Source organism: Oncorhynchus mykiss, chromosome 16, assembly GCF_057628025.1.
Source record: "Oncorhynchus mykiss isolate SJ-2025 chromosome 16, ASM5762802v1, whole genome shotgun sequence".
Taxonomy (NCBI): domain Eukaryota; kingdom Metazoa; phylum Chordata; class Actinopteri; order Salmoniformes; family Salmonidae; genus Oncorhynchus; species Oncorhynchus mykiss.
In genome coordinates, this window is record NC_143037.1 from 76480001 (window position 1) to 76493490 (window position 13490).

The following is a 13490-nucleotide window of genomic DNA, read 5'->3' on the forward strand; positions in this document are numbered from 1 at the left end:
CAGTGTCCTACCTCCAGCATGTGGAATATCTTCAGGAGGTCGGTGTCCTACATCCATCATGTGGACTATCAACAGGTGGTCAGTGTCCCTCCTCCTCCACTTTGTAGACTATCTCCAGGAGGTCAGTGTCCCTCCTCCACCATGTGGACTATCACCAGGAGGTCACGGTCCTACCTCCACCATGTGGAGGTCAGTGTCCTACCTCCAGCATGTGGACTATCCACAGGAGGTCGGGTCAGTGTCCTACCTCCACCACGTGGACTATCCCCAGGAGGTCAGGGTCCTACCTCCACCATGTGGACTATCACCAGGAGGTCAGTGTCCCTCCTCTACCTTATAGAATATCTCCAGGAGGTCAGTGTCCTACCTCCAGCATGTGGACTATCTCCAGGAGGTCAGTGTCACTCCTCCTGCATGTAGACTATCTCCAGGAGGTCAGTGTCCTACCTCCAGCATGTGGACTATCACCAGGTGGTCAGTGTCCCTCCTCCACTATGTGGACTATCTCCAGGAGGCCAGGTCAGTGTTCTACCTCATCCATGTGGACAATCCAAAGGAGGTCAGTGTTCTACCTCATCCATGTGGACAATCCAAAGGAGGTCAGTGTCCTACCTCCAGCATGTGGACTATCTCCAGGAGGTCAGTGTCCCTCCTCCAGCATGTGGACTATCTCCAGGAGGTCAGTGTTAAACCTCCAATATGCGGACTATCCCCAGGAGGTCAGTCTCATACCTCCAGCATGTGTACTATCACCAGGAGGTCAGGTCAGTGTCCTACCTCCACCATGTGGACTATCCCCAGGTGGTCAGTGTCCTACCACCACCATGTGGACTATCCCCAGGAGGTCAGGTCAGTGTCCTACCTCCACCATGTGGACTATCCCCAAGAGTTCAGGTCAGTGTCCTACCTCCGCCATGTGGACTATCACCAGGAGGTCAGTGTCCTACCACCACCATGTGGACTATCACCAGGAGGTCAGTGTCCCTCCTCTACCTTATAGAATATCTCCAGGAGGTCAGTGTCCTACCTCCAGCATGTGGACTATCTCCAGGAGGTCAGTGTCACTCCTCCTGCATGTAGACTATCTCCAGGAGGTCAGTGTCCTACCTCCAGCATGTGGACTATCACCAGGTGGTCAGTGTCCCTCCTCCACTATGTGGACTATCTCCAGGAGGCCAGGTCAGTGTTCTACCTCATCCATGTGGACAATCCAAAGGAGGTCAGTGTTCTACCTCATCCATGTGGACAATCCAAAGGAGGTCAGTGTCCTACCTCCAGCATGTGGACTATCTCCAGGAGGTCAGTGTCCCTCCTCCAGCATGTGGACTATCTCCAGGAGGTCAGTGTTAAACCTCCAATATGCGGACTATCCCCAGGAGGTCAGTCTCATACCTCCAGCATGTGTACTATCACCAGGAGGTCAGGTCAGTGTCTTACCTCCACCATTTGGACTATCCCCAGGTGGTCAGTGTCCTACCACCACCATGTGGACTATCCCCAGGAGGACAGGTCAGTGTCCTACCTCCACCATGTGGACTATCCCCAAGAGTTCAGGTCAGTGTCCTACCTCTGCCATGTGGACTATCACCAGGAGGTCAGTGTCCTACCACCACCATGTGGACTATCTCCAGGAGGTCAGGTCAGTGTCCTACCTCCAACATGTGGACTATCCCCAGGAGCTCAGTGTCCTACCTCCACCTTGTGGACTATCCCGAGGTGGGTAGTGTCCCTCCTCCACCATGTGGACTATCCCCAGGAGGTCAGGTCAGTGCCCCTCCTCCACCATGTGGACTATCATCAGGTGGTCAGTGTTCTACCTCCAGCATGTGGACTATCCCCAGGAGGTCAGTCTCAAACCTCCAGCATGTGTACTATCACCAGGAGGTCAGGTCAGTGTCCTACCTCCATCATGTGGACTATCTCCAGGAGGTCAGTGTCCTACCTCCACCATGTGGACTATCCCCAGGTGGTCAGGTCAGTGTCCTACCTCCACCATGTGGACTATCTCCAGGAGGTCAGGTCAGTGCCCCTCCTCCACCATGTGGACTATCTCCAGGGGGTCAAGTCAGTGTCCTACCACCACCATGTGGACTATCTCCAGGAGGTCAGGTCAGTGTCCCTCCTCCACCATGTGGACTATCTCCAGGAGGTCAGGTCAGTGCCCCTCCTCCACCATGTGGACTATCACCAGGTGGTCAGTGTCCTACCTCCACCATGTGGACTATCTCCAGGAGGTCAGTGTCTCTCCTCCACCTTGTGGACTATCCCCAGGTGGTCAGTGTCCTACCTCCACCATGTGGACTATCCCCAGGTGGTCAGGTCAGTGTCCCTCCTCCACCATGTGGACTATCACCAGGAGGTCAGGTCAGTGTCCTACCTCCAGCATGTGGACTATCTCCAGGAGGTCAGTGTCCTACCTCCAGCATGTGGACTATCACCAGGTGGTCAGTGTCCATCCTCCACCATGTAGACTATCTCCAGGAGGTCAGTGTCCCTCCTCCACCATGTAGACTATCTCCAGGAGGTCAGTGTCCTACCTCCAGGAGGTCAGTGTCCTACCTCCAGCATGTGGACTATCTCCAGGAGGTCAGTGTCCTACCTCCAGCATGTGGACTATCTCCAGGAGGTCAGTGTCCTACCTCCAGCATGTGGACTATCTCCAGGAGGTCAGTGTCCCTCCTCCACCATGTAGACTATCCCCAGGTGGTCAGATCAGTATCCCTCCTCCAGCATGTGGACTATGCCCAGGAGGTCAGTGTCCCTCCTCCACCATGTGGACTATCACCAGGTGGTCAGGTCAGTGTCCTACCCCCACCATGTGGACTATCCCCAGGTGGTCAGTGTCCTACCTCCACCATGTGGACTATCCCCAGGTGGTCAGGTCAGTGTCCCTCCTCCACCATGTGGACTATCTCCAGGAGGTCAGTGTTCTACCTCCAGCATGTGGACTATCTCCAGGAGGTCAGTGTCCCTCTTCCACCATGTGGACTATCACCAGGAGGTCAGTGTCCCTCCTCTAGCATGTGGACTATCCCCAGGTTTTCAGTGCCCCTCCTCCACCATGTGGACTATCCCCAGGAGGTCAGTGTCCCTCCTCCACCATGTGGACTATCCCCAGGTGGTCAGGTCAGTGTCCTACCTCCACCATGTGGACTATCCCCAGGTGGTCAGTGTCCCTCCTCCACCATGTTGACTATCCCCAGGTGGTCAGTGTCCTACCTCCAGCATGTGGACTATCCCCAGGTGTGGTTGTTCAGGTGAAGAATATTCTCTCTCAATGAACACCAGGGTCATCTGGTTACCCTGTAGATACACAGACACATCTTTTAACAGCAGAGATACACACAGACAGACACATCACTAGCCAACCTTCAGTTCAGTGCTCTTCTGGTTTCTTGACACACACAACCTTTGACGACCATAACACATCATTTCTTCCATAGACATCAAAGGATACTAAGCACTAAGGTTAAATGTAGAAAGTACATCTGGGTAATCTGTTCAGATGTGAAGCTGAGAGTACACTGTGGTGGGTTGTTAACCTTGAGAATGATGTCAGGTCGAGAGGCCTCAGTGGGCAGAGAGAGAACATCTCCTCTCATCGTCTGAGTGTGGAGACGATACCGCAGATACCCTCCATACGACGATACCTAGACAGAGATGAAGAGAGAGAGGGGGGAGGGAGAGGGATGGAGAGAGAGAGAGAGAGGCAGACAGGCGGACAGACAGACAGACAGACAGACAGACAGACAGACAGGCAGACAGACAGAGAGACAGAGAGACAGACAGAGAGACAGAGAGACAGACAGAGAGACAGAGAGACAGACAGAGAGACAGAGAGACAGACAGACAGACAGACAGACAGACAGACAGACAGACAGAGAAGCAGGCAGATAGAGACAGAGAGGCAGACAGGCGGACAGAGAGACAGACAGACAGACAGACAGACAGACAGACAGACAGACAGACAGACAGACAGAGAAACAGGCAGAGGCAGACAGATAGAAACAGAGAGGCAGACAGGCGGACAGAGAGACAGAGACAGACAGACAGACAGACTTGCGGTCAGACATTCAATCCTAGAGGAAGATAACTAAGTATGTTCAAAGAGAGAGATAAAATCTAACATTAAAGGTGTTATATTCTAGACAAAACAACCATCATTATCTCTATAACCGCTGGCTGTCTACACATCCTCTTTATTGTGTGTGTGTCTGTGTCTGTGTGTGTGTGTGTGTGTGTGTCTGTGTGTGTGTGTGTGTGTGTGTGTGCTATATGTAGCCCGTAGCACTAGTGTAATCTGATGTAGACTCCTCTTGCCCCAGCAAACCCTCCCCACCAACCCTCACCCTCTCCTTGGCATGGTGAACATAGTACCTCTATGAGGGCCCTCTGGCTAAATAACACGGAGTGAAGCAGTCATTCCACCCATCCCAGGCCCCGCCCGCTCCCACCTGCTCAATGTCATTGTTATGTTTAAGCCTTTTCCTCCCCTTTGTCTTTGTCCTGTGAGTCTCTGTCGCCTAAAGGTGTTCCTCCATTTTAACTCTTGCACCCACTGTGAGTCTTTGTGACCCTGGAGTCAACGCAACGTATGTTACTATGCCTACGATATGTTTTCTACTACTATTTACAGACTCCCGATTGGCTCAGTGGACTAAGGCACTGCGCCTCAGTGTTTGAGACTTCACTACAGACACCCTGGTTCGAATCCAGGCTGTATCACAACCGGCTGTGATCGGGAGCCCCAATTGGCCCAGCGTCGTCCGGGTTACGGTTTGGCCGGTGTAGGGCCGTCATTGTGAATAAGAATGTGTTCTTAACTGACTTGCCTGGTTAAATAAAGGTTAAATAAATACATAAAAATACATAAGGATTGTGTGTCCAAGACTTTGGGGACAATAAAGTTTACTGTATGGTGTTGTTTGTACCTTGTCTCCCAGGTACGTTCTAGGAGCGTGCCAGAAGAGGTCTTGGTAGACATCAGGTACGTCACTAAGGTCCGCCTCCACCAAGTCCTGATCAGGATATACAGTCACGGGGACTTCCTGTCTGTCTGCTCCGTGCAACACCCAGTCCATCATATCCATCACCTGGAGGTCATTACAATGCACAGGGTATATTAATATAACATTTATATACAGTCACGGGGACTTCCTGTCTGTCTGCTGCTAACAGCACCCGGCCCATCATGTCCATCACCTATAACAAAACATAACACTTCCTGTCTGTCTGCTGCTAACAGCACCTGGCCCATCATGTCCACCTATAACAAAACATAACACTTCCTGTCTGTCTGCTCCCTGTAAATTAAATTAAATGTATATATAGAATAAGTAGCCTACCTCTGTCTACACAGAAGAAAAAGTAAAACAATTTAAAATAAGTTACTACACCCAAAATGCCTGATTTGGACACGGATCATCATTAGTTTCTTTAAGATGTAGATCGTTTTTAAATGCGCTAGAATGCAATTTGGGCGGCAAATACCAAATACAGGGCCTTCAGAAAGTATTCAGACCCCTTGACTTTTCCCACATTTTGTTACGTTACAGCCTTATTCTAAATTTGATTAAAAAATTACTAAAATCCTCAGCAATCTATACACAATACCCCATAATGACAAAGAAAAAACGTTTTTTTTTTTAAATACCTAATTTACATAAGTATTCAGACCCTTTGCTATAAGACTTGAAAATTGAGCTCAGGAGCATCCTGTTTCCATTGATCATCCTTTGAGATGTTTCTACAACTTGAGTCCACCTGTGGAAAATTCAATTGATTGGACATGATTTGGAAAGGCACACACATGTCTGCATAAGGTCCCACAGATGACAGTGCATGTCAGAGCAAAAACCAAGCCATGAGGTCAAAGGAATTGTATGTAGAGCTCCGGGACAGGATTGTGGCGAGGCACAGATCTGGTGAACCATTGAAGGTCCCCAAGAACACAGTGACCTCCTTCATTCTTCAATGGAAGATGTTTGGAACCACCAAGACTCTTCCTAGAGCTGGCAGCACGGCCAATCTGAGCAATCGGGGGAGAAGGGCCTTGGTCAGGGAAGTGACCAAGAACCTGATGGTGACTCTGACAGAGCTCTAGAGTTCCTTTGTGGAGATGGGAGAACCTTCCAGAAGGACAACCAGGTGAAATTGAGGTGAAGAGAAAACTGAATCCCCTCCATTCTATTGTCACATTGTCCAGTCACCGGAGAATAAGATGGATGAGCTTTGTTCGAGAGTCTCCTATCAGAGAGACTAGTAACCGGAAGGTTGCAAGTTCAAACCCCCCAGAAGCTGACAAGGTACAAATCTGTCGTTCTGACCCTGAACAGAGAGTTAACCCACTGTTCCTAGGCCGTCATTGAAAATAAGCATTTGTTCTTAACTGACTTGCCTGGTTAAATAAAGGTGAAATAAAAATTTGTTCTTAACTGACCTGCCTGGTTAAATAAAGGTGAAATAAAAATGTGTTCTTAACTGACTTGCCTCGTTAAATAAAGGTGAAATAAATATATAAAAGTTAAATAAAGGTGAAATAAATATATAACAGTTAAATAAAGGTGAAATAAATATATAAAAGTTAAATAAAGGTGAAATAAATATATAAAAGTTAAATAAAGGTGAAATAAGAAAAATAAAAAGACTTGAAAAGCTGCTATATGTCTTCCTGAAACGTGGCTGGATGATGACGCAACGTCCGTAAGTACTTCGTCTGTAATTATCCCGGCTGTTAACATCCCGCCTCAAGCCAACATCGCTCTGGAACTCAACCAACTGTATGAGGCCGTAAAAAAAACAAGAAACCGTTCACCCAGAGGCAGTGTTTCTGGTGGGCGGAGACTTTAACTCGGGGAGACTTAAAACCGTCCTACCTCACTTCTACCAAGACCTCTTCTGCGCCACTAGGGGCGCTAAAACTCAACCCACAGAAACCCATACAAGGCCCTCGCTCCTCCTCCCTGCAGCAAATCTGACCATGACTCCATTCTCCTGCTTCCTGTTTCCAAACAAAAGTTCAAACAGAAAGTACAAGTGATGCGCTTAATATGTAAGTGGTCCGATGAAGCAGACACGAGGCTACAAGACTGTTTTGCTAGTACAGACTGGGATATGTTCCAGGATTCATCTGATGGAATTGAGGAGTTAACCACAACAGTCACGCACTTCATCAATAAGTGCATAGACGATGTCGTCCCCACAGTGAAAGCCCCTGTTTTTCCAGATGACTGTGTGATCTCGCTCTCCATGGTCGATGTGAGCAAAACATTTAAACAGGTTAACAATCACAAGGCCGGGAATAACAGGGCGAGTTCTCAGACCAGCTGGCAAGTGTCTTCACAGACATTTTCAATCTCTCCTTGTCCCAGTCTGGAATCCCAACAATGTTTCAAGCTGACCACGATTTTCCCTGTTCCAAAGAGCTCCAAGGTGACCTGCCTAAATGACTACTGCCCTGAAGCACTCAGATCTGTTATTAATGAAGTGCTTTGAAAGGCTGGTCATGATGTCAACACCATCTTCCCAGACACCCTGGAACCCCTTCAATTCACATTCCGCCCCAACAGATCCACAGATGACGCAATCTAAATTGCACCCCACACCACCCTCTCCCACCTGGACAACAGGGGAAATAACTACAGTGGGGCAAAAAAAGTATTTAGTCAGCCACCAATTGTGCAAGTTCTCCCACTTAAAAAGATGAGAGAGGCCTGTAATTTTCATCATAGGTACACTTCAACTATGACAGACAAAATGAGAAAAAAAATCCAGAAAATCACATTGTAGGACTTTTAATTAATTTATTTGCAAATTCCTCATTTTGTCTGTCATAGTTGAAGTGTACCTATGATGAAAATTACAGGCCTCTCTCATATTTTTAAGTGGAAGAACTTGCACAATTGGTGGCTGACAAAATACTTTTTTGACTGTTAATTCTGCTACCATCTGGCAAACTGTACCAGAGCATCGGATCTCGGGCCAACAGGCTTCTTCTACCCCCAAGCCATAAGACTGCTAAATAGCCAGACTGCTATTTAGTCAATTAATGGTACCAGAACTGTCTTGCACTGACGAGCAGTGAAATACTTCATAATAATGTCAAGTGAACGATGGTTTACAGGAGGCGTTAATGTTACAGACCAGGATATGGATACTGGATATAGTCGCCTGTCTGTTTGTCTGTCAGTTAAATAATCTCCACCCGCTTTCAATATACAGTACTTCATATCCCTCATTTACTCAAGTGTTTACATTATTTTGGCAGTTATCACTATACATAACTGTTACTACGTATTATATTAGCTTTACTTAAACCACTCAGCACTGAGTCAAGATATGCTTAATTTGTGTTGCAGCACAAAACAAGTATATCTGAGTTTTATGTCTTTATGTCTCTTGTAATATAATCTGGGAACCTGTGGACAAAATATGGAACTGTTTAGCAAACACAGAAATATATCAACCCAATCCCTGTGTTCTGTACTGTCCCTCTACCTCAGTCCGTCGTTTCTCTGAGCTGCGACAGCGGTTGGTGGCTCCGAAACAGAAACAGGAAGTGCAGCCTTTAGGGTTGGTGGGGTCAAGGTGGAAGGTTCCCACTCTGCACTGGTCACAACGACCACCCTGGACATTTTCCTGTCGGTGGGGAAAAAAGGAGGTGGAAGACATCTTGTTGCCAATGATGTTATTGAGAGGTTGATGACTACTATTAATATTAATATTAATATATATTAACTATTAATGTGACTACTGGTTGAAACATTGTCCGTCTAGTGCAGGGGTACTATTTGAGAAGGGTTCGGTCACACACATTTCCTAGGTGACAAAGGTTCGGATGGATATTGTAATTTATCAGCGTAGTAAAAAACAAAAACACCTTGCGATGGGTGTAACCCCAAACTGTTGAAACTGTTCACACCCCTCTTTGTTGGCTGAGAGAACATTTAGCTGTTTAAGAGATCGGTTTCTGCAATTCTACACATTTTGACATGGGACGGAGAGAAAAGGTTGCAGTTTTAAAGCTAATTTATCCCAATTCTACACATTTTGACATGGGACGGAGAGAAAAGGTTGCAGTTTTAAAGCTAATTTATCCCAATTCTACACATTTTGACATGGGACGGAGAGAAAATGTTGCAGTTTTAAAGCTAATTTATCCCAATTCTACACATTTTGACATGGGACGGTGAGAAAAGGTTGCAGTTTTAAAGCTAATTTATCCCAATTCTACACATTTTGACATGGGACGGTGAGAAAAGGTTGCAGTTTTAAAGCTAATTTATCCCAATTCTACACATTTTGACATGGGACGGAGAGAAAACGTTGCAGTTTTAAAGCTAATTTATCCCAATTCTACACATGTTGACATGGGACGGAGAGAAAACGTTGCAGTTTTAAAGCTAATTTATCCCAATTCTACACATTTTGACATGGGACGGTGAGAAAAGGTTGCAGTTTTAAAGCTAATTTATCCCAATTCTACACATTTTGACATGGGACGGTGAGAAAAGGTTGCAGTTTTAAAGCTAATTTATCCCAATTCTACACATTTTGACATGGGACGGAGAGAAAAGGTTGCAGTTTTAAAGCTAATTAATCTCAATTCTACACATTTTGACATGGGACGGAGAGAAAACGTTGCAGTTTTAAAGCTAATTTATCCCAATTCTACACATGTTGACATGGGACGGAGAGAAAATGTTGCCGTTTTAAAGCTAATTTATCCCAATTCTACACATGTTGACATGGGACGGAGAGATAATGTTGCAGTTTTAAAGCTAATTCATCCCAATTCTACACATTCTTCCTTTCTGTTATACAACTGACTAGGTATCCCCCTTTCTGTTGTACAACTGACTAGATATCCCCCTTTCTTTTGTACAACTGACTAGGTATCCCCCCTTTCTGTTGTACAACTGACTAGATATCCCCCTTTCTGTTGTACAACTGACTAGATATCCCCCTTTCTTTTGTACAACTGACTAGGTATCCCCATTTCTGTTGTACAACTGACTAGGTATCCCCCCTTTCTGTTGTACAACTGACTAGGTATCCCCCTTTCTGTTGTACAACTGACTAGGTATCCCCCTTTCTGTTGTACAACTGACTAGGTATCCCCCCTTTCTGAGGTACAACTGACTAGGTATCCCCCCTTTCTGTTGGACAACTGACTAGGTATCCCCCTTTCTGTTGTACAACTGACTAGGTATCCCCCTTTCTGTTGTACAACTGACTAGGTATCCCCCCTTTCTGTTGTACAACTGACTAGGTATCCCCCCTTTCTGTTGTACAACTGACTAGGTATCCCCCCTTTCTGTTGTACAACTGACTAGGTATTCTCCCCTTTCCCTTTCTGTTGTACAACTGACTAGGTATCCCCCTTTCTGTTGTACAACTGACTAGGTATCCCCCTTTCTGTTGTACAACTGACTAGGTATCCCCCTTTCTGTTGTACAACTGACTAGGTATCCCCCCTTTCTGTTGGACAACTGACTAGGTACCCCCCTTTCTGTTGTACAACTGACTAGGTATCCCCCCTTTCTGTTGTACAACTGACTAGGTATCCCCCCTTTCCCTTTCTGTTGTACAACTGACTAGGTATCCCCCTTTCTGTTGTACAACTGACTAGGTATCCCCCTTTCTGTTGTACAACTGACTAGGTATCCCCCTTTCTGTTGTACAACTGACTAGGTATCCCCCTTTCTGTTGTACAACTAACTAGGTATCCCCCCTTTCTGTTGGACAACTGACTAGGTATCCCCCTTTCCCTTTCTGTTGGACAACTGACTAGGTATCCCCCCTTTCTGTTGTACAACTGACTAGGTATCCCCCTTTCTGTTGTACAACTGACTAGGTATCCCCCTTTCTGTTGTACAACTGACTAGGTATCCCCCTTTCTGCTGTACAACTGACTAGGTATCCCCCTTTCTGTTGTACAACTGACTAGGTATCCCCCCTTTCTGTTGTACAACTGACTAGGTATCCCCCTTTCTGTTGTACAACTGACTAGGTATCCCCCCTTTCTGTTGTTCAACTAACTAGGTATCCCCCCTTTCTGTTGGACAACTGACTAGGTATCCCCCTTTCCCTTTCTGTTGGACAACTGACTAGGTATCCCCCCTTTCTGTTGGACAACTGACTATCCCCTTTTCCCCTTTATATCTGCCTTTAATGACCATCAAAAATAGGATAACTTTACCATCCTTTCAAGTTTACCAGGACTGATAAATAAGGAACACAAAGTGTGTGTTCTCACCTTGCAGAGGCAGCGCCCCACGGAGGAGTCACACACCTCCTCCTCTGTTCCCGCCTCGTTGCAGTCACATGGTCTACAGTTGGGGTAACCGTAGAAACCAGGGCTGCAGCGATCACACTGACGACCAATGATGTTGTTCTTGCATCTGGCGAATGATCACAAACAAACAAATTAACAAACCAACGTGGTGTTTTCAGTGGTCAGATAATATCACAGTCTATGTTGTGGTGTTGTTTTCAGTGGTCAGATAATATCACAGTCCATGTTGTTGTGTTGTTTTCAGTGGTCAGATAATATCACAGTCCATGTTGTTGTGGTGTTTTCAGTGGTCAGATAATATCACAGTCCATGTTGTTGTGTTGTTTTCAGTGGTCAGATAATATCACAGTCCATGTTGTTGTGGTGTTTTCAGTGGTCAGACAATTTCACAGTCCATGTTGTGGTGTTTTCAGTGGTCAGATAATATCACAGTCCATGTTGTTGTGTTGTTTTCAGTGGTCAGATAATATCACAGTCCATGTTGTTGTGGTGTTTTCAGTGGTCAGACAATTTCACAGTCCATGTTGTTGTGGTGTTTTCAGTGGTCAGATAATATCACAGTCCATGTTGTTGTGGTGTTTTCAGTGGTCAGATAATATCACAGTCCATGTTGTTGTGGTGTTTTCAGTGGTCAGACAATTTCACAGTCCATGTTGTGGTGTTTTCAGTGGTCAGATAATATCACAGTCCATGTTGTTGTGTTGTTTTCAGTGGTCAGATAATATCACAGTCCATGTTGTTGTGGTGTTTTCAGTGGTCAGATAATATCACAGTCCATGTTGTGGTGTTTTCAGTGGTCAGATAATATCACAGTCCATGTTGTTGTGGTGTTTTCAGTGGTCAGATAATATCACAGTCCATGTTGTTGTGGTGTTTTCAGTGGTCAGATAATATCACAGTCCATGTTGTTGTGGTGTTTTCAGTGGTCAGATAATATCACAGTCCATGTTGTGTTGTTTTCAGTGGTCAGATAATGTCACAGTCCATGTTGTTGTGTTGTTTTCAGTGGTCAGATAATGTCACAGTCCATGTTGTTGTTGTGTTTTCAGTGGTCAGATAATGTCACAGTCCATGTTGTTGTGTTGTTTTCAGTGGTCAGATAATATCACAGTCCATGTTGTTGTGGTGTTTTCAGTGGTCAGATAATATCACAGTCCATGTTGTTGTGGTGTTTTCAGTGGTCAGATAATATCACAGTCTATGTTGTGTTGTTTTCAGTGGTCAGATAATGTCACAGTCCATGTTGTTGTGTTGTTTTCAGTGGTCAGGTAATATCACAGTCCATGTTGTTGTGGTGTTTTCAGTGGTCAGATAATATCACAGTCTATGTTGTGTTGTTTTCAGCGGTCAGATAATGTCACAGTCCATGTTGTTGTGTTGTTTTCAGTGGTCAGATAATGTCACAGTCCATGTTGTTGTGTTGTTTTCAGTGGTCAGATAATGTCACAGTCCATGTTGTGGTGTTTTCAGTGGTCAGATAATATCACAGTCCATGTTGTGGTGTTTTCAGTGGTCAGATAATATCACAGTCCATGTTGTGGTGTTTTCAGTGGTCAGATAATATCACAGTCCATGTTGTGGTGTTTTCAGTGGTCAGATAATATCACAGTCCATGTTGTGGTGTTTTCAGTGGTCAGATAATATCACAGTCCATGTTGTGGTGTTTTCAGTGGTCAGATAATATCACAGTCCATGTTGTGTTGTTTTCAGTGGTCAGATAATATCACAGTCCATGTTGTGTTGTTTTCAGTGGTCAGATAATATCACAGTCCATGTTGTGGTGTTTTCAGTGGTCAGATAATATCACAGTCCATGTTGTGGTGTTTTCAGTGGTCAGATAATTTCACAGTCCATGTTGTTGTGGTGTTTTCAGTGGTCAGATAATGTCACAGTCCATGTTGTGGTGTTTTCAGTGGTCAGATAATATCACAGTCCATGTTGTGGTGTTTTCAGTGGTCAGATAATATCACAGTCCATGTTGTTGTGGTGTTTTCAGTGGTCAGATAATATCACAGTCCATGTTGTGTTGTTTTCAGTGGTCAGATAATATCACAGTCCATGTTGTGGTGTTTTCAGTGGTCAGATAATATCACAGTCCATGTTGTTGTGGTGTTTTCAGTGGTCAGATAATATCACAGTCCATGTTGTGTTGTTTTCAGTGGTCAGATAATATCACAGTCCATGTTGTTGTGTT

General features: G+C 45.5%; 1 protein-coding gene across 3 annotated transcripts in view; it reads right to left on the bottom strand.

Annotated features, from left to right (window-relative positions):
• lama5 (laminin, alpha 5) overlaps positions 1 to 13490 on the bottom strand; it is a 280241-nt gene that overhangs the window by 105582 nt on the left and 161169 nt on the right. For all 3 annotated transcript variants that reach the window (XM_036947797.2, XM_090204017.1, XM_090204018.1), the window contains exons 36-40: positions 11258 to 11402; positions 8497 to 8637; positions 4932 to 5093; positions 3543 to 3650; positions 3220 to 3303 (exon numbers count right to left, since the gene is read on the bottom strand). In XM_036947797.2, coding sequence (XP_036803692.2) covers positions 3220 to 3303; positions 3543 to 3650; positions 4932 to 5093; positions 8497 to 8637; positions 11258 to 11402 — 640 coding nt within the window. The remainder of the gene's footprint in view (positions 1 to 3219; positions 3304 to 3542; positions 3651 to 4931; positions 5094 to 8496; positions 8638 to 11257; positions 11403 to 13490) is intronic.